Source organism: Podarcis bocagei (assembly GCF_964188305.1).
Source record: "Podarcis bocagei genome assembly, chromosome: 7".
Lineage (NCBI taxonomy): Eukaryota > Metazoa > Chordata > Lepidosauria > Squamata > Lacertidae > Podarcis > Podarcis bocagei.
The window spans coordinates 61,263,060-61,286,689 of record NC_138132.1 but is presented as its reverse complement, the minus strand read 5'-3'; the positions used below and the strand labels follow the sequence as shown (position 1 = coordinate 61,286,689).

The 23,630-nt window shown below is 45.6% G+C and overlaps 1 protein-coding gene across 1 annotated transcript; it reads left to right on the top strand.

The window, feature by feature from the left end:
* The first annotated feature begins 13,609 nt into the window (after positions 1-13,609).
* Positions 13,610-21,694, top strand: LOC308590874 (histamine H3 receptor-like). The gene is made up of 3 exons (XM_081201208.1): positions 13,610-14,308; positions 16,594-16,760; positions 18,745-21,694. Exons 1-3 carry the CDS (start codon positions 13,660-13,662, stop codon positions 19,627-19,629), a joined length of 1,701 nt encoding a protein of 566 aa, XP_081057334.1. The 5' UTR covers positions 13,610-13,659; the 3' UTR covers positions 19,630-21,694.
* Positions 21,695-23,630: the final 1,936 nt, after the last annotated feature.

Genomic DNA, 23,630 nt, shown 5'->3' with positions numbered 1-23,630 from the left:
CTACTGTTTACAGCCCACCCAGAGATTTGCTTGGCAAGGCAATCCGCTGTGATTCAGAACCTCACACTCCTTTTGTTTGCCATTGTCCTGCTGCGATGAAGCAGGTCTTCCCAAAGGGAATGTGTTGATTATGTAAAGGTTACACGTCCCACGCAGTGGAGGTTGGGAGAGTAAATTTGCACCTGGCAGCTCTGCGTAGCATCATCAGCCTGCCAAACTCTTGCAATTAGCTGCTATCAACGGAATACCTATTTATTGCCGTTTCACAATTGGATTGCAGTTCCTATGATTGGAGCCCTTTATGACCTTCAGCATCCCTGAAACACAGGGTTACATTGAGGGGGCACATCTGGACCTCAGGAGAGGGCTAGAAGGAGCTGTCTCCATGGCCAGACCAGGCATCCCCGGGAGGGGGAACACAGGTACAAACAGCATCCTGTAACCAAGAAAATCCTAGTTGGCAATCCTACTAAATCAACTGAGAATTACTATGAATGAAAGAAGAGCTCAGGCCAATAGCCCATCTAGTCAAGCAACCCATTCTCACAGTGGCCAGCGAGATGTCTATGAGAAGCCTGCAAGCACTCTTTCCTCCTGTGGTTCCCAGAAACTAGTATTCAGAAGCATTGCTACATCCAAACATGGAGGCAGAGCTTAGCCATCATGCCTAATAACCATCAATAGCCTTCTCCTCCATGCATCTTCTTTTGAAGCCATCTAGGTTGGTGGCCATTACTGCCTCCCACGGGAGTGAGTTCCATAGTTTAAGTATGTGCCGCATGAAGGACTTGCTTTTATCTCTCCAGAATCTTCCAAGTTTCAGCTTCATTGCATGTCCATGAGTTCTAGTGTCCTGCCTCGTGTTTCCCACAGTGGTTCACCAGATACCTATGGAAAGAGGACAAATGGGAGGAAATGATGGCAATAATCTTGATAGCCATAATCTTCCATTTAACAATACTGTCCAGGGTTGTAAAGACTGCATAGAGAATAACTGGGTGCACTCTTCCCACCTTGGATCAAATCTACGCTTCCAGGAGTCATAAGAAAGCTGCAGAGATATTGCAGTATAGTGCGCACCCCGGAAATTATCTCTTTCAGCTTCTGCCTTCTGGAAGAAGGTACAGGGTTATAAAGTCTAGGACTAGCCACCTGAGAAACACTTTCTATCCAAATGCGATTTTGGTTTTAAATAAGGTAGTCTCTATGGGAGTATATTGTACTTAATTATAGGGTATCAGAGTTTTTAGGGGGCTAACCAGGCTGGGATAGCTGGGATAACAGGCTTGTTGGTTTTTGAATGTCTGGTGTAGATTTTTTGCAATTTCATTGTTCTGTATGGGACAGTGACAACAAAGATTATCGTATCGTTTCATATCGTATCGTATCGTATTCTTTGAACTGCCCTGGGACCTGAGGGTATAGGGCGGTAGTGCACAGTCCAGACCCAAGCACAGGACCGCTCTCTCCTCCTGCAGTTTCCAGCAACTGGAATTCAGGAATATCACTGCCTCCAACAATGGAGAGAAGAGCATAGCAGTCAGGTCTAGTTATATCCTCCATGCTACCTCTGATCCTGGAAGTGGTGTAGCCATGGTGAATAATGACACTGCGGTTGTTGTTATATAAATGGCTGAATATATGAGCTGTGCCCAAAAACCAGCTGAAAGGTTCATCGCTGATCAGCAAGTGAGCCAACTGCAAGTCCAACACACTGTCCCACAAGGGTGGGAGGAGGGAGACGTCCTCAGTCCTAGCAACAAGGTGTCTAAATCCACATGTTTATTCCATGAATACAGATTGACACAAGAGCCAGGCCTAGTGAGCAAATGTATCAACGTTTCCAGCAGTACAAGGCTAGGTTGCATTGCAATTTGTACAGCGGAAGGCCGTCTGAACAGTTATTGAAATCAAAAGTTAATTGAGGCCAGACTTAAACATCTGAGCTCTTTCATGTCTGTCAAGGATCGTGGAATGAAAATGTCTACAAGGAACAATACATGCGGTGATGGCTAAACTCTTGATTTCGAAAATTTGCCCTCTGCTAAAGCATCCAATATAGAGTGGCCACGTGTCCTACTTTTTTATTTGAAGAGCTGTCAGAGGTAGTCTGACCCAAGCCTAGTTTAAAGACAAAGCTGTCTATTGTAAGGTTACCAGATTTTTTACGAAGAATCCGGAGACACTTTTTTTTTTGAAAAGAGGAAAAAAAGTTATTTTAAAAAAGTTGTGTTGTTTTTTTTAAAAAAAAGAAGTAATATCTTCTCTTTTGTGGTCTCCTCTGTCACACAGCCTTCCTCTGGGCCCTGGCCTGCTCTCTTGAAGTGCTAGCTGCCGTGGAGTAGGGCAGGGCCGGGGCTTGGCCATGTGTCCTTGCCCTCCCGGTGCTCTCCTACCTCTCCTCAGCAGCAAGGTCGGGGCTCCCCTCTTTTTTCTCGTTCCTCTTTCTTTCTCTTCCTTCTCCTTCTCTTCTCCTCCTTCTCCCTGCATTGGCTCTGGGGTTTTTCTCACCCCGGAGCGCCGCTGAGCATTCAGCTGGGTCGCTGGGCGCTCTTGCTCCTGGCTCAATTTGGGTCGCAGGGAAGGGGGTCAGCAGTTCCCCCAGTTGATGCGCTGGGTGTCCCTGGTCCCCCCTCGGCAGTGGCAGCGGCAGTCTCAGCAGCCCAGAGCCAGCCTGGTAGCACAGTTAGCTCTGCCTGGCTTCAGGAGCTGCTCGCTGCCATGCCACCCGCCATTTTGCCTTGCCAGAAGTCCCCATATGTTGTGTCTTGTTGCATTGAACCAATCACGGAAGTTTCATTCCCTACTAATAAATCTACAACACTTAAAAAATAAATCCAGGGACATTAAATGCATTCCGGGGACAGATTTTGTCGGGGACAGATTTGTAAATCCGGGGACTGTCCCCGGGAAATGGGAACATCTGGTAACCATAGTCTATTGACAGTCCGTTCCTGCCCTGGCAGACTTTGGTCTTTCAGCAGAGCCCTGTATGAGCCCCCCAGCCCCCGCCACTCGCCTTCCATTTTGAGTGTGCACTATGTCAAAGTTGCAATGCCCTGCGGCACCCCCCTTGGCCCAGCACCCAGTGCAGGGGAACTGGCTGTGCTGCCCTAAATCCACCTCTGGTACCTAGACAGCAGGCTGAGGAAGCACACAGACCACATGGGCACTGTCTTTACCCTGCGTTACCGTGATAACAATTGCCTTTCTATTGAAACAACAGTTTTCTCTAAATTGGCACTGATGCTTATAAATCAGCACTTGCAAATTTTGTGCAAATCTCTGTCTTCTCTTGTAGGGATGCATAAGTGGCCTCCCTAGTCCAGTTGGCAGGCACTATCTGCCTCCCCCTTCCCCCTCGCTTTTGACCTTCGTAAAGATGTCAACAACAGTTCCGTACTGCAGATGCTGAAGGGGCATCTTTGTGAGGTTACGAAGTGGCTAGCCCAAGGCTACAGACAGAGTCCATGGTTAAGCTGCTAGAGTTCCCCAGCTCTTGAGAGCACAGTAGCTACCTGAGTGCACATAGCGACTTTCTCTCATTGGATTGCAAGGCCCATCAATCCCAGGCAGCAAAGTCAATGGGCAGGAGTGATGAAAACTGTAGTTACAGCAGCATTTGGAAGGCCACAGTTTCCTCTCCCCTTCTTTAAGTGAGCTCAGTGCTATTGTGGTCCAAGGTTGCGGCTCAAAGACGAGTTACTCTTCCTGCAGCAGGGTCCCGGCCTGAAGCCTCCTAGTTCCATACAATCAGCTTGAAATGGGAGGTTTGGAGTCAATCAGAGTGAAAGGAGTCTAGTGAACCAGTGAGGACTGGCTCCTTGGGTGACGGTCTAGAAAAGGTGTGTTGGAAGAACACCAAGGAGGAGTTGTTCTGTGCGCTCCAAAGTAAACCTGACAACACAAGGTGCTTCAGTTTCAAGGGAAGGGTATACAAATTCTGTCACATATAATGGAAGTTCGCAGAAAACACAACCTAAGTCATGCTGAAGGAAGATATTGGAGCACTCCAAATCACTTGCCCATGTACGTACACAGACCATGATAGGTCTTGCTATAAGGTAGCACATGCATTGTTGCAATGCATCCCTATTTATTATGATTGTTGCACAATTATAAGTTTATTGTATAATCTTGGATGAGGGCATGGCTATGATTATCATAAAGGGACCTTCCATGTCTGAATTTGCCTTAGTGCTTTTCTTAAAAAGCAGAGACATCACCTTGCCGACAAAGGTCCGTATAGTTAAAGCTATGGTTTTCCCAGTAGTGATGTATGGAAGTTAGAGCTGGACCATAAAGAAGGCTGATCGCCAAAGAATTGATGCTTTTGAACCATACGAGATGAATTGGAATGAAACACCATCTCTCTGCTTGAACCGCAACGCTATTAAAAACTAAAAACTCACAAATGATGCCTCCCATTCAGCAAGCAGACATAATTATGTCAATTGTACCGTGCCCAAGAAACAGGAAATATGGGGTCACATTACCATGGAGACTCGGATACTCAATCTCCATTGACAAAGAAGGTAACAAAGGCAGAACGCTTCCATAGATGGCATTGCAGCAGTTTGAATAATAAGGAGGAAGAAATGCATGCATCCAACACATCAGCTGACAACAAAGGGAACATTTAGGTGAGGAAGTGATGGCTCTCCAGATGTCATTAGACTGCAGCTCCCAGAATCCCCAGGCAGCATGGCCAGGAACGGAGAGTGCTCTTGCTCTCAGGTCCAGCTTGTGGGTTTCCCACGTGCCTCCGGTAGGTCTCTGTGAGACAAGGATGCTGGAGTAGATGGGTCATTGGTTTGGCTCTTCTTTTGTCCTTACATTCTTAAGATGGGAAACATAGTCCAACAACATCTAGAAGACCATATGTTCCCCATCCCTTGATTTAGGTGAATTACACCAAGGTTTGAGACAGTGGAGCCTGGTCCCTTCGGGCAAATGGAATGCTGCCCCACCAACTTGATGCTGTCTTCACTCAGCCCTACTCCTTGATTCCCTACCTACTTACATCTAGTAGAAGGGCTGTCAACTTCCTCCTCCTCACTCTCAGCAATGTTCTTGTAGAACTCAGCCAGGAGAATGGAGCAAAGAGAACTAGAGGCCCACCTATGAGGCAAGGGGAGGCAACCACCTCAGATGGCAGGCTCCACAGAGGCAGCAGATCCGGCCTCCGAGGAATGCATCGCCCGCTGCTGCTGCCATGGAGGCACGCTCCTTGGAGGTCAGGTCTGCTGCCTCCTTGGCAGCCCACCCCCCACCCAATGCCACCTCCACAGACAGGACCTGCTAACTGGACTAGGCAGGCCACTTATGCACCCCTACTAGAGAGGACCCCTACTAGAGAGGCCTCTCTGCACTGCAGCATCTGCTGTCTCATTCTGCCTAATGGTAGGGCTTGACTCTGTACAGAATTCAAACTGAGTCATGCTTAGTGCAGAACCATTGAGCTCAACGGGGCTTACATTACTCTGAGCATAAACCAACTCTTTTATGTGCAATATATAGATATCAAGAAGAGTGAGGGGCTCAGGCCTGGTGTGATCATTACCCTCCTCCACCCTTAAACCAAATATCTGCACAGAGTCATGGTTATTGAGCAATTTAGCAGCTCAAGAACCAGACTTGCTGGATTAAAGCTAAGCATCTTGCGGCACATCTCTGATCCTCCGCAAGCTGATCAAAAGAGCTATATTGCAAAGCGTTTAGTTTTGATCATACAAATTTAATCCTCCTGCTAAATTTGGAGGAAGGGTGTTGGGTGGAGAGTCTAGATTAGTATAGATGTCCATTTGTATCAGCAATATTCAATTTTAATGGAAAGGTTAAGGTTTGCTAGTTCTTATAATTAAATGTAGTGTCCGTTCACGTTGTATTTTGTATTCTCATTGTTTCAGCTAATAATTAGCTTGCCATTCTGTCTAATTTCTGTTTGAGAACCCCTACCAGTTCCTCATGATGTTCTAAAGAGCTCTCTAAAGCGCTCCCGGTTTTCCATCCCACTGGTGTGAACAATGAAGGGTTATTAGTTTCCATGTTGCCAGGATGAAGTAGGAGCATCCCTCTGCCCCATTCAAATCCCCACCCTATTCCCCCTGCCCTTTTGCCACTCACTAATTATTAAATAACCACCAAGCTTTCAATCATAAATACCTGCCAGCCTTTGAACAGGGTGGGGGGGTGTTTCCCAGTTTTAATTAGCTCTTTTAAAGGTCCAGGGAGATGAAATACAGAGAGTACAGAACACAGAATTTAAAAGATGCGAATGTTCACCCTGATAAGGGTATTATTTTACCATCTTTGTATTTTTATCCTACCAGGTGACCTTGGGGGCCAGTCGCTGCCTCTCAGCCTGACCTACCTCACAGGGTTGTTGTGCAGGTAAGAATGGAGACAGGGAGAAGAGGAAAGGTGAGTTATAAATGTATTCAATCAATCAATTCAGATGAGGTCAACGCTTTGCTGAATGAATGACTTCCTAAGAGCTCCCAGCAGTCATAGCACACTGTGAGCTTTCCAGGGTTTCCGTCTAGTTTTCCTGAACGTGAATGAGCCATGCTACAGTTCCCTTTTTCCGACCATTAACCAGAATGGCTCTACTTAGTGTGACCTTACTGAATGTGAATCAGTGCAACATCACCTGATGTCACTTCCCTTACTGGGGAGTAATGCTGCAATGTGACAACTGCCTTACAATCTAAGCTAGTAAGAGAGAGAGATGTAGTCTAGCTGTTTGCTGCCATCATTTCATTATTGATTTCAATGCTTTTTATCATTAGAATGGTGTTATTTTACTTCTATGGATAAATCCCTGTCTCAATTAAAATAAAGCGGTTGCCATCTTTTAAAAATGAAAGTTAAAAAAAAAAGTTTTCAAAACTCCCTGTTTCAAACTCCTTTTGTCATCTGGGAAATTAAGAGTGTATACATATTCATCCAATGCTGCTCAGCTTTGTTGTCGTTTAGTCGTGTCCGACTCTTTGTGACCCCATGGACCATTGCACGCCAGGCACTCCTGTCTTCCACTGCCTCCCGCAGTTTGCTCAAACTCATGTTTGTAGCTTCAAGAACACTATCCAGCCATCTCGTCCTCTGTCGTCCCCTTATCTTTGTGCCCTCAATCTTTCCCAACATCAGGATCTTTTCCAGGGAGTCTTCTCTTCTCATGAGGTGGCCAAACTATTGGAGCCTCAGCTTCAGGATCTGTCCTTCCAGTGAGCACTCAGGGCTGATTTCCTTCAGAATTGATAGTTTTGATCTTCTGCTGCTCAGCTAACAAGTGCTAATTAACCCCAAGCACTCAGGGAAATTAGAAGGCTCATCAGTTGTGTTCAGATTTGGTTTTTTTAATGATATATCCCACTTGAAGCTGCCAGTTTTAGTACTATGAGACATCAACAAGCATGAAATGTACAAAGCAGATAGAGCATGTTCTTATGGGTGAAAGTATGCTTTATGCAAAGGGTATATGTGATCACAGCAACAGCTCAGGTGTTTGCAAGAGCCAGACTCTGTCTGAATGGTACCTCACATGGATGTAACAACCACTCTATTGTTTTCTTTAGCAACGATCATAGGATGCAATCATGTTTAATAGGAAGCAATACATAAATGAAATGAAATAAATTTCTGCCAATGCACCCTTGCTTCAGCTCCAAATTAGCACCATTCCACTGGAACATATTGGTGCAAGCCTGCCAGAAAAGCAAGCAGACGGGTGTCAGTTCCCTGTCATTTGGGCCAGTGTTCCTGCCATAGTTGGCATACTGAACATGCTGTCAAGAAGATGGAACATTTTCCATTTCAGCTCAGACTGAGCACTTTACAGAACAATAATTGCCAGTGCTACAGGTGATGGTTTCCCCCAAGGAGCACAGATGTGTGCCAAGGCAAAACAAAGTACCTATTTCTCCCCACAAGATATGGTGATGGAAACTAGGGCTGTGCACAGGCCCACAGTTTGGAGTGCAATCTGGTGCCTTGGGGTGGCCTGTTCTGAGTCAGGATGTTCTGGGGCTAACCCAACCCAAGCTGAATCTGACTCAGTTCTTTCTCCATGCCAATCTCTGCTCTCCTCACCTCCAGATCACATTGATCCAGCTGAAAATGATAATCAAACATGCAGAAGACACCAAACTGGGAGTAGCAGCTAATACTGCAGAAGGTAGAATCAAAATTCGAGATGACATGAACAGATTGGAGAACTGGGCAAAAACCAACAAAATGAATTTCAGTAGGGACCAATGTAAGGTTCTACAGTTAGGAAGGAATAACCAGAAGCCCAAGTATAGGATGGGGGACACCTGGCTTGACATATACATGTTAAAGGGATATAGCTTAAAACGAGACAACAGTGTGATGCAGCACCCCAAAAAAAGCTAATGCAATGCTAGACTGCATCAAGAGATGCATAAGACCCAAATAAAACGAAGTAAACATACCACTGTATTCTGTCTTGGTTAGACCCCACCTGGAGTCCCGTGTCCAGTTCTGGGCACCACAGGTTAAGAAGGAATGTGTGCAGGGGAGGGTGACAAAGTTGATAAAGGGTCTGGGAACCAAGCCATCTTAACCAAAATACAGTGTCTCAGTCAAGAGATCTATCAAAACAATAGATCTGTGGGCCAGAACATTGAAATTTTGAGTCACTTAAAATGGTGTGCAGCCATTGCATAAGGGAGCTGAGCTGGGTGCCTGTTCCTAGAAACACAGAAATGTAGAGTTGAAAGGGACTCCATTCAAAAGCAGCATTGCTGCTCACCGCTGAAAAGTTTCTGGGATCCTGTTGGAGGAGGGCTGCAGGTGGCAGCATAGCTGGGTCATGCCAGTGAGGGGCTCTAACTGCATTCTCTCCACAAATAAACATTTCAGGAATTTGCAGCCAATTCCTCCTGTCATTACCACTTTACAGTGCAGGCATGTAGAGGAAAGAGTCACTCCTGTAAACAAACTAAGATTTTATTATTTGCCTGGAAATGACCCAAGGGCAGCGGAGATGCTGTAACCACAAATAAATCCATGTGGACGCAAAAATGTTAATTTGTCAAGCGCAGCGAAGTAAGCAGATAGGAAATGAGTGTGATAGATTTTCTCCAGCCACTTAATTAAATTTAGACTTTTTCTAATGAAAGCTTTTTGAATTCTCTGGCTGATAAATCGTTGGCTGCAACCTTTCAGAGCTGGGTTGAACTGAAGCACTTTCTTAACTACCAATCTCTAACATTTATAGATCAATCTTCTTTGTGCACCACAGGGAGTCAAAGCTCAAATCTGGCTGTGAATGATTTGCAGCCTGTGATCAAGTAATTCCTGCCGCCTTACTCTTTTCATAAAACATCCTCAGACACTTCCAGCCAGCAACATTTGCATGCCAAGGTGCTTTCTACTGAGTCAGACCCCAAGGGTTGCCTCCAACTGTGTCATACTCAGATTAGAAGTATAGAAATTATTAGGCATGATTAGCATAGGTCCATTAATCTCAAATGGCCTACTTCTTAGAAGTACAGCAGCAGGGATCATTCAGTTAGTCATGTAAGGGTTAACTCTGTTGACAATTAGTCAGCCAAACAAGGGGAGTGTTGACTAGCAAGCAGTCAGAATGGCATGATCCTTGCTGAGGTAACTCATGCTCTGGCTTTCTGTGTAGGCCATAGGGAATTTCCCCCTATATGTTGAAAATCTTCCTGCTACAAACTGGGCTTGAACTATTAAGAAGGACAAAAGCTCTCTGTTTATTTCTGCTCGTGTTATACCCTGCTTTTGTTCAGTTTCCCACAGTAAAGAATTATCAGTTTCTTTTCTCTCTGGAGTACATATGCATTATTGAAGTGGTTCTGCTAACACAACTCTTAAGTATGACTGAGCTGAATACAACCCTAATGCAGGGATGAGAACCTAGCAGGCTCCCAGATGTTGTTGGAATACAGTTTCCATGCCTATTGGGTATGCTGTCTGATGTGACTTGAAGTCCAACAATATCTGAAGGGCTTTAGGTCCTGCCCCCCATCCCCCGTCCCCCACCCTAATGTGTCCACCAGTCCAGAATCCCCTGCTCTGACTGGCAGCAGCTCTCCAAGATCTTGGATACAGATCATTCCCAAACAAACAGCAGTTGTTTTTTTGAGATTCTGTGAGCAGAATATGCTGAGGATTGAACCCAGGCTCTGTAAATCAGGTGTTCCACCACTGAGCTAAAGGTCAATTGCAATAGGCATAGGCAATATACATTATACCCTATAGTATGGCTTGGTTATTGGGCATTCCTGTGAGCCTAGCGTATACTATTATTGCCATTTCTTTGTCTTTTCATTGCTTTTCCGGAGATGTTTTGTTTTCAAGATACATACAGAAATGTTCATTTTCATGGCCTCAGAGAAGTGCAAGTATATTTTGTGAATATAGTGCTTTGCAAGGAAAGGCTGCAAAAGGATATTGTGGAGTTGGAAAAGGCAAGTAAAATTATCAAGAGGATGGAGCAACTCCTCTATGAGGAAAGGCTGAAGCATTTGGGATGTTTTAGCTTAGAGGAAAGGCATGTCAGAGGCGAGATTATAGAAGTTTATAAAATAATGCATGACACAAAGAAAGTGGATAGATTAATGTTTTTCTCCCTCTCTAATATCATCACTAGAACTCAAGGACATCCAGTGAAACTGAATGTTGGAAGATTCAAGTCAGAGAAAGGAAAGCCCTTCTTCACACAGCACATAGTTAAACTGAGGACTTTGCTCCCACTGAAAGCAATGATAGCCACCAACCTAGAAGACTTCAGAAAAGGATTCGACAAATTCATGAAGGAGAGGACTACTGATGGTACTATCCGTGATGGCTATGCTCTGTCCCTACAGGCATCTGGTTGGCCACTGTGAGAACAGGATACTAGACTAGATGGGCCATTGGCCTGATCCAGCAGGCTCTTCATATGTTATTACGCAGGCAAACAGCTGAAGGTGCAAATCTACAATCTCCTAACCCCATCTGATCCACAGAGGCACTCCAGTACCCCAAAACAGCTTTGAGCCTCCAGCTAGCTCTTGGGCAATCTGTCATGTGCTGTATCTGTCTGTGCCTCTGATCCCCAAAATGCTTCTGTTGTTCCTTCATATACGCACCTGAAGACCAACTCTTAAGCTGGGAGGAGGGTTGTTCTCTTCTGGTTGGAAGTAAAGCAACAGCACTTGCAATAAGTTGCCTGGACTAGAGCAGGGGGTGGGGGCAATAGACAGAGAGGTAACATACTCCTTCCTCGCAGATTCCTTGTTATGTAACCACCTGTTTTTCCAGGCTTCACTTTCTTCCTTCAGTCAGCTAGTCTTAGACCATGCCACCAAGCTTGTATTCAGAATGGCTCTGTCTATCTATCATCTACCTAACTTGTATACTGCCCTTCATCCAAAGGTCACAGGGTGGTTCACAACATAAAAATACAACAAAGAACACAAAATGTATAACAAAACAAAAATAACTGACTGGTAGTTATATTCTAGATCCCGCCCCCCACAACTGGACAGAAAGGCTGGAGAAAGAGATGGAATCTCTATTGACTACAGCAATTCCCCCTCCCCAACTCTCGTCTACCCTGATGCTGCCCTGAGTAGCCAGGTGATACCAACTCCACCCTGCTCATCCACCCAGTTCTCTGTGATACAGACCAGATTAGCTTCCTCATCCATAATCAAGTCATGGATGAGGGAGGTCCTACTCAGAGCCGCATCCCTTACCAGGCCTGCCCAGCTTCCTACACCCTAGCTCCTCCTACCCAGAACCGCTGTGATGGGGACCCCCTGATCTCCCCAGTTCCTCTCTTCCCAGACACATCCCACATCAATTCAACAACAACAAAAACCCAACTTTAAAACACGTGAGTTTAAAAAGCAGTTAAAGACGATTGAAAACATTTTAACCAATGGGGAATAATATCAGCAACAAAACCCACTACACAATACCCTGACTTTAAGCATCAGGGGTTTGCCAGGAGTTCCTTTATAAAGATCTTTATTCTTTCAAGCAGCAGTCTTACCACATTCTTTTCTTTCTGCAATATGTTTATATTAAATGTGACTGCATGTCATCTAGCAAATTCAATCTCTCACTTTAAATGCCATTGTACAGCAGCCATCAGATGCTGGCAAGACTGAAATATCACTTCATGGCAGCTACCAAATATTGAACACTATTCTTTGTCCCATTTTGTCAAACACTAAATCCAAATATTATGGGAGATCTAAATGTTCAGGGAATATGTTTGCCAAACAATCAAGTATGCAGGGAGCATGTGGATATACTCAACATCCACATATGCAGAAGAAAAAAATTGGGGAAGTGTTTTTCTTTAAAAAAAACAACACATGCACACACAGCGAATTTGTTTTCAGACAGCTGGGGTTGGGAGAGAGACAGAGACTTATTTTCCTCAAGCCATTCTCAATGTTAAACCACTTGAAGACCTCTAGCACGTCTCCTCTTAGTCATCCCTTCTCTAGCCTAGACGTGTCCAGCTCTTTCAACAATTCATTATCAGACTTGGTTTCACCAACCTGGTTGAACTTCTCTGCACCTGTACCAGTTTGTCAGTGAGCTTTGCTGGTGTATGAGTGGCAAAAAAGAGGAAAAAACTGGCTTTGTGGCATCATCCTGTTTCAGAGTTACTTGCCCAGAACAAAGCTTAAGGCAAAAGAAAATGTGTTGCAGTCCAACATTTGGGATGGAGGCAGCCAAGTTCCCCAAGCCTGATTCACATTGGATTGGCTGCAGTTAGCGTGTTCCCTGGTCACCTGTAGTCCAGCATCATCTGGAAGGCCACACATCCACCTCCTCTGTTCTAGAAACTTGTCCATTTATGCTGACTTAACCACAATCACTTTGGTTTTTCCAAAAGTTTGTTGGATAAGAGTCCTATCTCCCCCCACCCTCCCCATTGGCTAGAGGGGAAAGCATGGTCCCCACGCTCTACAGCTGTAGGCATTTTCCGCTGGACAACAGGAGCCATTTTGTACCTTGCAATGCTTTCAATTGAAATAATATTCAGCAAAGCTCTGGAATCTACAAGGAGGGAGAACTGCAAGATCTGGAGGGGAAAGGACCAAAGTCCATATAGTGGGGCCAGGGCTGGATTTAAGACGATTGGAGTCTCTAAGCACTGAAAGGATTATAGTCTCTTTCCCCCCCCCTCCCCATATGTAATTCAAGCATAAAAACAAAATTTTAAAATAACAAAGCATGGATTTATTGCAACGCATGACCAGATGTGATTTCTTCACGCTATTTTGATCTGCTTTTGTTGGACACCCCCTGGTTTAGGTGGGGATAAATAATAAAAAGAGAACAGAAAAATGTGGGGAGAGTGTGGCTTTGGGAGATAGGACGTCTATCAAAGTTCTGATTTTCCCCTACTGCACTTGGGTGCTCTTTGTTGCCCTTATGTCTTTGTCGTCGTTGTCGTCGTTTGAAATATCAAATTCTTTCTTTAAAAAAACGAACCCTCTCTTTTTCCTTTTTTTGCTAAGGAAAAAGTGCCTAAGCATGTGCTTAGTCTGTTCACTCGGTAGTCCAGCACTAAGCGGGAGAGGGACACACACACACACACACACACACACACACACACACACACACACACACCCCTTCTGCAAGTTTCAAGCGTACAAGGGAATGGCATTGAATTGGATGCAGATTCTGGCAGATGCGCTAGGTAGGAAAGCAGGTTGTATCGCTCTGCGTTTCGCCTCTCTATCTCCGCCGCTTCTTTTTCGGATCCCCCGGCCGCGTCCCTCCGTTCATTTTCCGTCCTCCCCCACCAGCCGGAGGGCGGGGGGAGCCCATCGACCGCTGACTCACACAAGCCGACCAAGTCCCGCGCTCAAGCCAGAAGCTTCACTCGCTCTCCCAAGTAGAGCGTCTCAGTCAAGGAATGAAACGCTTCTCGTCGTTCTTGTAACACGAATACTTTTTTTTTTTTTTTTAAATCGCGCCCTTGCAATTTGGGGGTCTCCGGCCGCCCTGCCTCTTCTCTCCTCCCCTCCCCCTGCAGCTATGGCGGAAGAGCGGCTGGATACCAATTTCTCCAGCGTCTCAGCCTCGCTGGGCAACGGGTGCGCGGCGGGCGAGGAGCGGCACTTTCAGCACCACGGACAGTTCTCCGCGCCCGTCTCCGCCCTACTGGCCTCGCTGATGGGACTCGTGGTTCTGATCACGGTGCTGGGCAACGCGCTGGTCATCTTGGCTTTCGTGGTGGACAAGAGCCTCCGGACCCAAGGGAATTTCTTCTTTCTCAACTTGGCCATTGCTGATCTTTTAGTAGGTGAGTGAAGCCAAGGAGCTCCCCACAAACAACTTGAGTTTGGGGCAGGGGCCAGGACAGTATTCTTCACCCTTGGCTGGTTCAGCCAATCGTCATGAGTGATGGGAGTTGGGTCCCCAGATGTTTCTGGGCTACAAGGTTCAAGGACACTGGGCCAGGGGATCAAGAAAGTTAGATCTGGTGGAGTGAAATCGGGCCCCAAGCTTCCTCTCTTGGTCCCTTTTCCCCATGGGGGGTACACTAATAATTATATATGGAAAGCCCCCAAAGTTTAAAGTCAGCCAATGAAACCGTGTTTCAAGTTTCAACTTATTTGGAGGTGTGACTGATTCCACAAGCAGCAGAAACTTCATGGTTGCAGCCCCACAGAAGCAGAACACCCTTTGTCATTTTTCACCCTCTTTCATATGGCTCCCTAACCAAGTGTGAGCAAACTAGTTTTGCTGGGTTTTTGGAACAGAACCTTTTTTAATGTTGCCTATTTCCTGCTGATTGATGGGGGTTTTAATATTGTTTTTCCTGTGTGCTAGGCTAATTTGATATTTATAATTTTAATTGTTTTAATGCAGTTATTTACTTGGGCACCACTTTGGAAACATTAACTGAAAAATTGTGTGTGTGTGCGTGTAACAAAATCAGTGCAGTGTAGTGGCTGGTATGTCAGATTAAGCCCAAAAAGACCCATGTTTCAAATCCTCTCTTATCTATGAAACTCACTGGGAGAGGGCCTTCAGCCAGTCACTGTCTCTCAGCTGTACCTACCCAACATGGTTGTTGTGAGGATCAAATTGAAGAGAAGCATGTGGCTCCCTTGAACTCTTTGGAGCAAAGGCAGGGTTTAAATGTGGTGTGTGTGTGTGTGTGTGTGTGTGTGTGTGTGTGTGTGTGTAAACACAACAATAATACACAATGGGGATTTTGGTAAAGGGAAACCCAAGATGAAAGTACGGTACTTGGCAAAATGAACACGCTGTATAAATGATAAACAGTAAACTGCAGCCAAGATACTTCCATTGAAATGGCCTCTATGTGGCTTTATCTTTCTCACCCTCAGCTTACCATGTATGTAAGTAGATAGAGGAAGTCACTATGCAGGTGTATTTGTAAGCACAAACAAGATTAGAAAATGTTTTTGCATATGCATTATACAGATGATCAACAACACATGGTTGGGTTAATTGTACATGAGAAAATTTGTAGCTTGCAGCCGTATCATTAGACATTGCATTAGGTTGCTTCTACCACCTCTCAATAAGTATTGTTTGCTCTCCAACGAACTCATGAGGGTGTGTATGGTTCTCCCCCTCCTCTCTTCATCCCCACAACAACCCTGCAAAGTAGGTTAGGCGGTGAGGCAGGGACTGGCTCAAAGTCACCCTGTGAGCTTCATGGGCAAGTAGATATTTGAACCCTGGTCTTCCAGGTCCTAGTCCAGTACTCTAACCACTACACCACACTGGCTCTTAAAGGTGGCTTTTATTTTTATGTGGCATCTAATCAGTTGCAACATCTGGAATAAGGGAGGGCTTTCCACTCAAGAGTGATTATCTTGTAATACCATGCAATATATGAAATCACTCGTGTATTTGAGCCTACAAACATGTGCTAAACTAAATCTTTAAGGAACCTTTAGTGTACTATTTAGTAGCACTGGCTGTCTGCTTGCAGCAAATGAAAGTCTGGAGAAAGCAGAATGAGAACTGATTCCTGCTGTACAAGCTGTATGATTTTTTTGTGGTGTAAGAAAGGTTGCAGAATGTTTCATCTCACTACATACACCAGGAAGACACTGCCATAATGTATTTTTCTACACAGAATGGCAAATAAAATATGTCCTGGAAATGGCATACACCCCCATTCACAAGCATGAATTATTACATATGCACGTATACACGCGCACACGCACACACCATTTATTTAAAGCCCTGCAGTGATGGAGTCTGATGTATTGCATAGGAACAGAGTTCCACAAGTGCAGGGCCACCAAAGGAAGACTCCCCCTCTTGTGTCAGCTAACCTCATTGCAGACACAAAACTAGAGCCCCAGCTGGACAACTGGAGTGCAAACAATAATCACCTAGCCCACCCCTGCCTTAAGTATTCTGACAAAATGGAGGTCTCCAACTGATATTTGACTGTGCCACCTCAGAATTCATGTTCTGTGTAATGGGGAGGGTGGGATGTATATTTGTTTGAAAGCTCCTCCACATCAAAACCTGTCTCTCTGGTAAGAAAGCTAGGCTAAGACTCCCTCACCAGTGCTGTTTCTTGGTCAATATCCACAGGTGGATTTTGCATCCCTCTGTACATCCCTTACATCCTGACAGGCGAGTGGAAGTTTGGAAAGGGCTTGTGCAAGCTCTGGCTGGTGGCCGATTACCTGGTCTGCAGCGCCTCCGTCTTCAACATTGTTCTGATCAGTTTTGACAGATTCATCTCTGTGACAAAGGCGGTAAGGAACATCGCTTTCTACTACTGACACCCTGAGTTTCTTAAGGCCTTCCAAAGTCCCAGGGCTGCTTGTGTGTCCCTGGAGTGAGAGGAGGTGCCTGAGCAAAAAGCCAACCTAGGAAGTTGCTTTTGTTTGCTCTCCTGTTACTCCATCAGTATGTTACTGGTAATTCCCATTATCAATACCTCCCAATTATGAAAAATTGGTTATATGCTGTGTAGCTCCATTTTTTCTGTAATTGCTGAGGGCCAAATTCCCTAGGGGCTGCATAATATTTGTGGATGAGGCCAGAGTCAAAGTGTGTGGGGATTCTTATCTTTCTTCCACCTCTTCCCTTTCTCTCTCTGTGTGTGTCTTTTATCTCTTTCTCTCTGTGTGTCTTTTATCTCTTTCTCTGCCCTCCCTTCTCCCCTTCCCTCTCTTTTTATGCCACTCTTTCTCTCTTTGTGTCTCTCTCTGTGCCATCCCAGTCTCTCTGCCACCCCAATTCACTTTTCTTTTTGCCATCTCTCTCTTTCTCCTTTTCTCTCTCTATTTCTGCCAACCCTTCTCTTCCTCTCTTCCACCCCTTTCTCATTCACTCACTCACTCACTCACTCACTCACTCACTCACTCTCTACCTCCCTCTCTCCCTGCCATCTCCTTCTCTCTCTCTCTCTCTCTCTCTCTCTCTCTCTCTCTCTCTCTCTCTCTCTCCCTCTCCCCCTCCCTCCCTCCCACTCCCTTTCCCCTCTTTTCACCTTTCCTTACTACCCACCTGAAATTAGTGCAAGGACCACATAAAATTAGCCTTGGCAGACACATGTGGCCTTAGGACTGCAAGCTGCCCAACCCTGCTCCAGATCTTTGTCCATAGCATTTCAGGACTGCACCAGCCAGCCACCCTGAATAATTTGAGTGACCTTCAGGGAGCTGTGAGAGCTAAACCCGCAGCAAAACCAACTTTATTCTGGACCTCGTTCTATCATTGAGATCACTTTCCCTTTATCAAAGGGCTTGCGGTGAAAGGAAAGTGCTTTTATTGCATTCCTCCTCCCAACGTTTTGTTCGTGGTGCTACCATAATTTCCTCTAGGTATTAATCTCAGCCCTCACTGCCCTATGCTAATCAGATGCACACTGTGAGGCTTTCACATTCCTTTGGAAAATAAGCTCCCTTCCCCTCCTCTCTTTCTCCACCACCTCTAGCATTGTAAACACAAGCCAGAGTAAAACGCAAAGTGGCTTGAGTGCATCCATTTCATCCACACGCAAGGAGCTTCTTGGTACAAAAGAACAGCCATGAGAAGTCACTTATCAAAGCAAAAATGTACACTCCTGTCATAGCTTGAATATTAGGAAATTTCTTGCATTTGCCTGTTCAAGGACCTGTAGCTGAAATGGATTTTAGAGGTGTGGTATTTACCTCTCCCCACCTCACCTTCTGGTACCCATAGCTGCCCCTCTGCAAAAGAAATAAAACCCCCTCCCAAAGCCCCCATTTGCCTTTCATTTTCTGCCAAGCTGTTCTTCCTCCTGTCCCAATTCCTTTGTGACCCCCCTCCACCCCTGGCTCTCTGGCACCCACTATTGTGAAGCTCAAGCCACCCCTTCCTTATTCTACCCAACTTCATCACATCATTCCAACCCCCACTAAGTATCTCTGCATCCCTGCCGAGCTAATGTCACAGTCCCCACCACTTTCCCCTGCTCTAAGCAGAAAACTTTGGGACACCAGCAGCCATCACACCGATCCCAGCCCTCTTCTCAGACCTATTTGCATTTCTTGCCCTAAGGGAGCAGGACAAACCTATTTTCAACCTTCACACACCTGGCTGCAGAAAGGCTGAAAATTAATTTCAGCCTCCGGCCGAGAGCAGCAGCTAGTGCAGCTATTCCATGAGCACTTCCACAATCCCAGAAACAACATGGGCTGTTTTTTTAATGGCAATGGGTTTTTAATGGTATAGTCATCACTTGACTCTTCCTCTTACCTTTCCACCTAGGTGAGTTACAGAGCTCAGAAGGGGATGACCAGGAACACAGTGGTAAAAATGGTCATGGTCTGGGTAGCAGCATTTCTCCTTTATGGCCCAGCAATCATCAGCTGGGAATACATTGCACATCGAAGCATCCTGCCCGAGAAAGAGTGCTATGCTGAGTTCTTCTACAATTGGTACTTCCTCATGATTGCCTCCACGATAGAGTTCTTCACTCCTTTCATCAGCGTCTCCTACTTCAACTTAAGCATTTACATCAACATTAGGAAGAGGACCCCCCTGAGGAGGGAGACGCTGCCACTCAGTCACAGAGGCGGCAAAAGTCGCCCCCGAGAGAAGCAAGAACACCCCAACTTTTTTATGAAAGTGAGCCAGAAAAGGAGTAAGGAGAAGACAGCAAGCAGTTCCTCCTTTGCTGAACCCGCAGTCCAGCAGCTCAGCATTGGTCACCTCCAGAGCCAGCCGGCCGATTTTAACGTCAACCAAGATCTTCTGCCTTTGCAAGTGGAACTTCAGACTAAATCCCCATGGGATGGTTTCTACAAAGCTCTGGAGAGTCTTTCCACCACCAAGAGAAAAACAGAGGTTGCCAACACTATGGCTAGCCGGTTCCGGCTTTCCCGGGATAAAAAAGTGGCCAAATCTTTGGCCATCATCGTCTGCATTTTTGCTCTTTGTTGGGCTCCTTACACACTGCTGATGATCATCAGAGCAGCTTGCCATGGGAAATGCATCCCACATGCTCTCTACGAAGCCTCCTTTTGGCTCCTGTGGTTGAATTCAGCCATTAACCCCATTTTATACCCTTTGTGCCACATGAGTTTCAGAAAAGCTTTTTTCAAACTGTTGTGCCCAGGGAAAGCTAAGATCCACCCCAATATGTTCCTGTGAGAACATTTAAGGCGAGAGAACAGGTTTTAAGAGTGATGTGTTTTTTTTCATTTGAGAAAGAAACATTGATTGTACGCTAGTCTGAAGACCTAAAGACTTGTCTGCATTTGAAAGATGGCCTTGCAACATTCTACCCTCAAACATGTGCTGGATTTTTATATTTTATTTTGCAGTGCTGCAGAAATTTAAAAAATTCAGTGCTGTTTTGAGAAAATACAAGACTTTGCGACTAATATCCTGCAGTGCTAATGTATGCTCAATGAGGACTGATCGATTATTGATATTGTTGTAAGGAAACTCAACTCATACATTGGGCATCTTAAAACTGGAGCCTTGTCTCTTAAGAGTTAGCAGTCAGTGGAATTCTGTCTGCAATGTTATGAAATGCACTGCCTATTTGGCACTGTATGTTGGTGCACTTAACTGCAAAAAATAATAATCAAGGTTTTCATTCAAGCAGGGGTGGGGAATTATGGGATGGGAGGCCAGATGAGGCCCATGGGGCTTTCGATCTACCACACTGCCTCCTTTCTCCCCTTTTCTATTAGAGCCAATGGAAGGCTGTTTTCAAGCCTGATTACTGCATTGGCTGCATTGCAGTGGTGCAAATGGGGAGGAAAGGCTTAACCCGAGGCAAGCAGGTATAACAGGGCAGCAAGATTTAACACAGCAGCTTTAACCTGAAAGGTTTTTAGTTACTGTAGCTGCAGATTCTAGTGCAGTTGAATTCAAGACCACTCCCAAGATTTGTGCTAAAGCAGATGATGAGTTGCCTTCAGTAGCTGGATTATTGTGGCTGCCTGTGTATCAAAACAAACCTAAAGATATACATCTAAAGTGTCAAAAGTTAAAGACTTACGTCATCTGCATTTTAGAGCTAGTGTGGTGTTAATGGTTAGAGTGCCAAAACTAGGACATGGGAGAGACCAGGCTTCAAAGCCTCACTCTGCCATGCAGCTCACTGGGTGACCTTGGTCCAGTTTCTCAGCCTAGCCTCATTCACAGGGTTGTGAGGATAAAATTGGGAGGGGAAAACAATGTACAGAACCTTGAGCTCCTTGGAAGAATTGGTGATATACAAATGTCATCAATCAACTTAATTAAAATTAAATGAATGAATACATATTCTGGAAGCTGTGTAATAAAAAGTACCAGGTGCACCTCTGTGTGGAGGGAGTTCCACAACTTAGGGGCTGCCACAGAGAAGGCCACCTCCCCGTGCTTCTAATGGCAGAGAAACACCCTAGAGCAGGCATGTCCAAAGTCCGTAAAACAAGGTCAGCAACTTCAATCCTAAAAAAGGTCAACAACTTTGGTCAGCCCTCACACATGTTCAAATCTGGCCCTTTGAAAAAAGTTTGGACACCCGTGCCCTAGAGGCTCCCGTCTGCCAATCTCAGCACCCAAGAGGGTCTGTAGGGAAGGAGGCAGTCTTTCAGGTTCTTGGGGCCCGAGTCATTTAGGGTTGGCCATTGGCCATGCTGGTGAGACCTTGAGAGCAGAACCACAGCTGGAGGTTCACGGGTTCCTCCACCCCTGATGTGTATAGCTACAAAGGACAGCATAACATAGCTTAGCACTGCAAGTTGCTGCAACACAGCAGTCACTGCAGTTCATCAGACTGGGCTGTTACCTCCTGTACATAATTTTCATACAGACGGAAAGATTAGCAACATGACCCATTCAGGCCTGCTGAAGTTCAGTTCAACAGACTTCCATTTCCTATGTATTTTAGAGATATTTCCTGTAGTCAGTGTCTCTTGGCATCTCCCACCTCAAGAATCCCATGCTTCATTGTATTATAATAAATTGGCATCATGAACCATGAACTGGTCTAGCCTTTGGTAGGTCAATGGTGCATTTGTATGTATTTCATAAATGCTTTTAATATTGGAGAACTGGCTCAAAAGGAGGTGATTTGCTCAATCTTAGGTAATCCACTTTGATATTCTAGTCAAAGTCAGCTTATCGGCTTTCATGATTGTGAAGCACCTTTAACATGTTATGGAAATGCTTTAAGGCAGGCACCTTGCTAACTTGGAAAATAAACACAGAAAGCTGCTAAGATGTGGGTTTATTGGCATCAGCTCTGTGCTTAGCAAATGACAAGATTTGCATGCCCAAAGGGGCCCAATTCCATTTCCTACTAAAAGACCTGGAACTCTTTCAGAGTTGCTGCCATGCCAGTGCAAACTTCTCTGCAGATGTTTCATGGACTAAACAACTCCCCTCTCCCCTAATCATTGGTCATGCCTCCTGGGGCCAATGGGAATTGACTCTAACATCTGGAGAGGGCCAGTCCTGGGCTAGATAGGACCATCTTCTAAGAAGGTAAAGGTAAAGGGACCCCTGACCATTAGGTCCAGTCATGGCAGACTCTGGGGTTGTGGCACTCATCTCGCTTTATTGGCCGAGGGAGCTGGCATACAGCTTCAGGGTCATGTGGCCAGCATGACCAAGCCACTTCTGGCAAATCAGAGCAGCACACGGAAACACCGTTTACCTCCCCGCCGGAGCGGTACCTATTTATCTACTTGCACTTTGACGTGCTTTCGAACTGCTAGGTTGGCAGGAGCAGGGACCAAGCAACGGGAGCTCACCCCTTTGCGGGGTTTCAAACCGCCAACCTTCTGATCGGCAAGTCCTAGGCTCTGTGGTTTAACCCACAGCGCCACCCGCTCCATGTATATCACAGAAACACATGAAGCTGCCTACCATTTGGTTCATCTAGTTCAGTATTGCCTATATTGACTGGCAGCAGCATCTCCCAGACTCACTAGGAGATGCTATTGGGGATTGAACTGATGTTGGCCTAGGCGGGCCATTGGCCTGACTCAGCAGACTCTTATGTTCTGCACTTCCTGCTGTAGATTGACAGCTTGGCAGGATCTAACACAATCAGATGGCAGCCAGCATTCCCAAGGATCAATGACCTTCTAAAACGGCAGGTGGTGAGACATTCCCAGGAGGGAGGGAGAAGGTGCTGTACAACAAGCGGGAGTCTTCCAAGAGCGAAAGTGCCTTTCCATTCACGCAAGAGCTCTTTGGATCCAGGCCAGCATCTCCATACCAGAAACCTTTTGGCTCACCACCTTAACAACGTCGGCATCAAAGCGGCCAAGAGTCACTTGAAAACATGAAGCAGTAGACCAGGCATAGGAGTTGCCTCCAAGTGCCACACAGGAGACTAGTTTCTGAGGAGCTCACAGGAGAGGTCACAGTTTGTAGGAGAGGTCTGCTTTTCAGGGGCCTTTCTGTTTGTTCAGTGCTAAATTTTGACATTAAATCCCTGCCCCCAGGGACCGTTTTACATCCATTTAAAATTAAGTTGTGCTACATGTGGTTACTATAATAATAATTTCTTTATACCCCGCCCATCTGGCTGGGTTCCCCCAGACACTCTGGGCGGCTCCCAACAAAACATTAAAAACACGATAAAACATCAAACATTACTCATTGCAATGGGTCACTCCTTTCTGACAATGCTGGATTTTTGTATCTTTTCCTCTGGGCTTTACTATCCAATTCTGCTGCTGTTTTAGTTGCCACTTTCAGTGATGGTTTAACAGGGGTTGCTTTTAGTGTTTCTGCCCCCTTTTTCTGCAGGTCGCTCCAGGTATCTACGGGTGGAAGAGCCAACTACAACCAAGAATAACTATAAATATAAACCTGAGGTCATTTGTGGCCATCTGTTTGCTCACACTGCAGACCCGGTATAGGCAAATCATCCCTAGCTAACAGGACCAGTGGTCAGGGATAATGGGAATTGTAGTCCCAAACATCTGGAGGGCCGGAGTTTGCCTATGCCTGCTGTAGATAGACTCCTGGTGTTGAATGAGTTTGGGGTAGGGACAGACACAAGACAGGTGTTGTTGATGGCCTACGACTATGGCCCCGACCATTGGGTCACAGGTTCCTCATCCCTAATTTAAGCCAAAAGGCTGTCCTTTCTTGATTTTTTTTTTTGGGGGGGGGGCATGATGGGACCTTGTTCAAACCTG

Bases quoted from the DNA above. Each gene is read 5' to 3' on its own strand.
- LOC308590874 (XM_081201208.1), top strand. From the start codon at position 13,660: ATGGCATTGAATTGGATGCAGATTCTGGCAGATGCGCTAGGTAGGAAA. The intron at 14,309-16,593 runs GTGAGTGAAGCC...CAATATCCACAG, and splicing joins CATTGCTGATCTTTTAGTAG to GTGGATTTTGCATCCCTCTG. The intron at 16,761-18,744 runs GTAAGGAACATC...CTTTCCACCTAG, and splicing joins TCATCTCTGTGACAAAGGCG to GTGAGTTACAGAGCTCAGAA.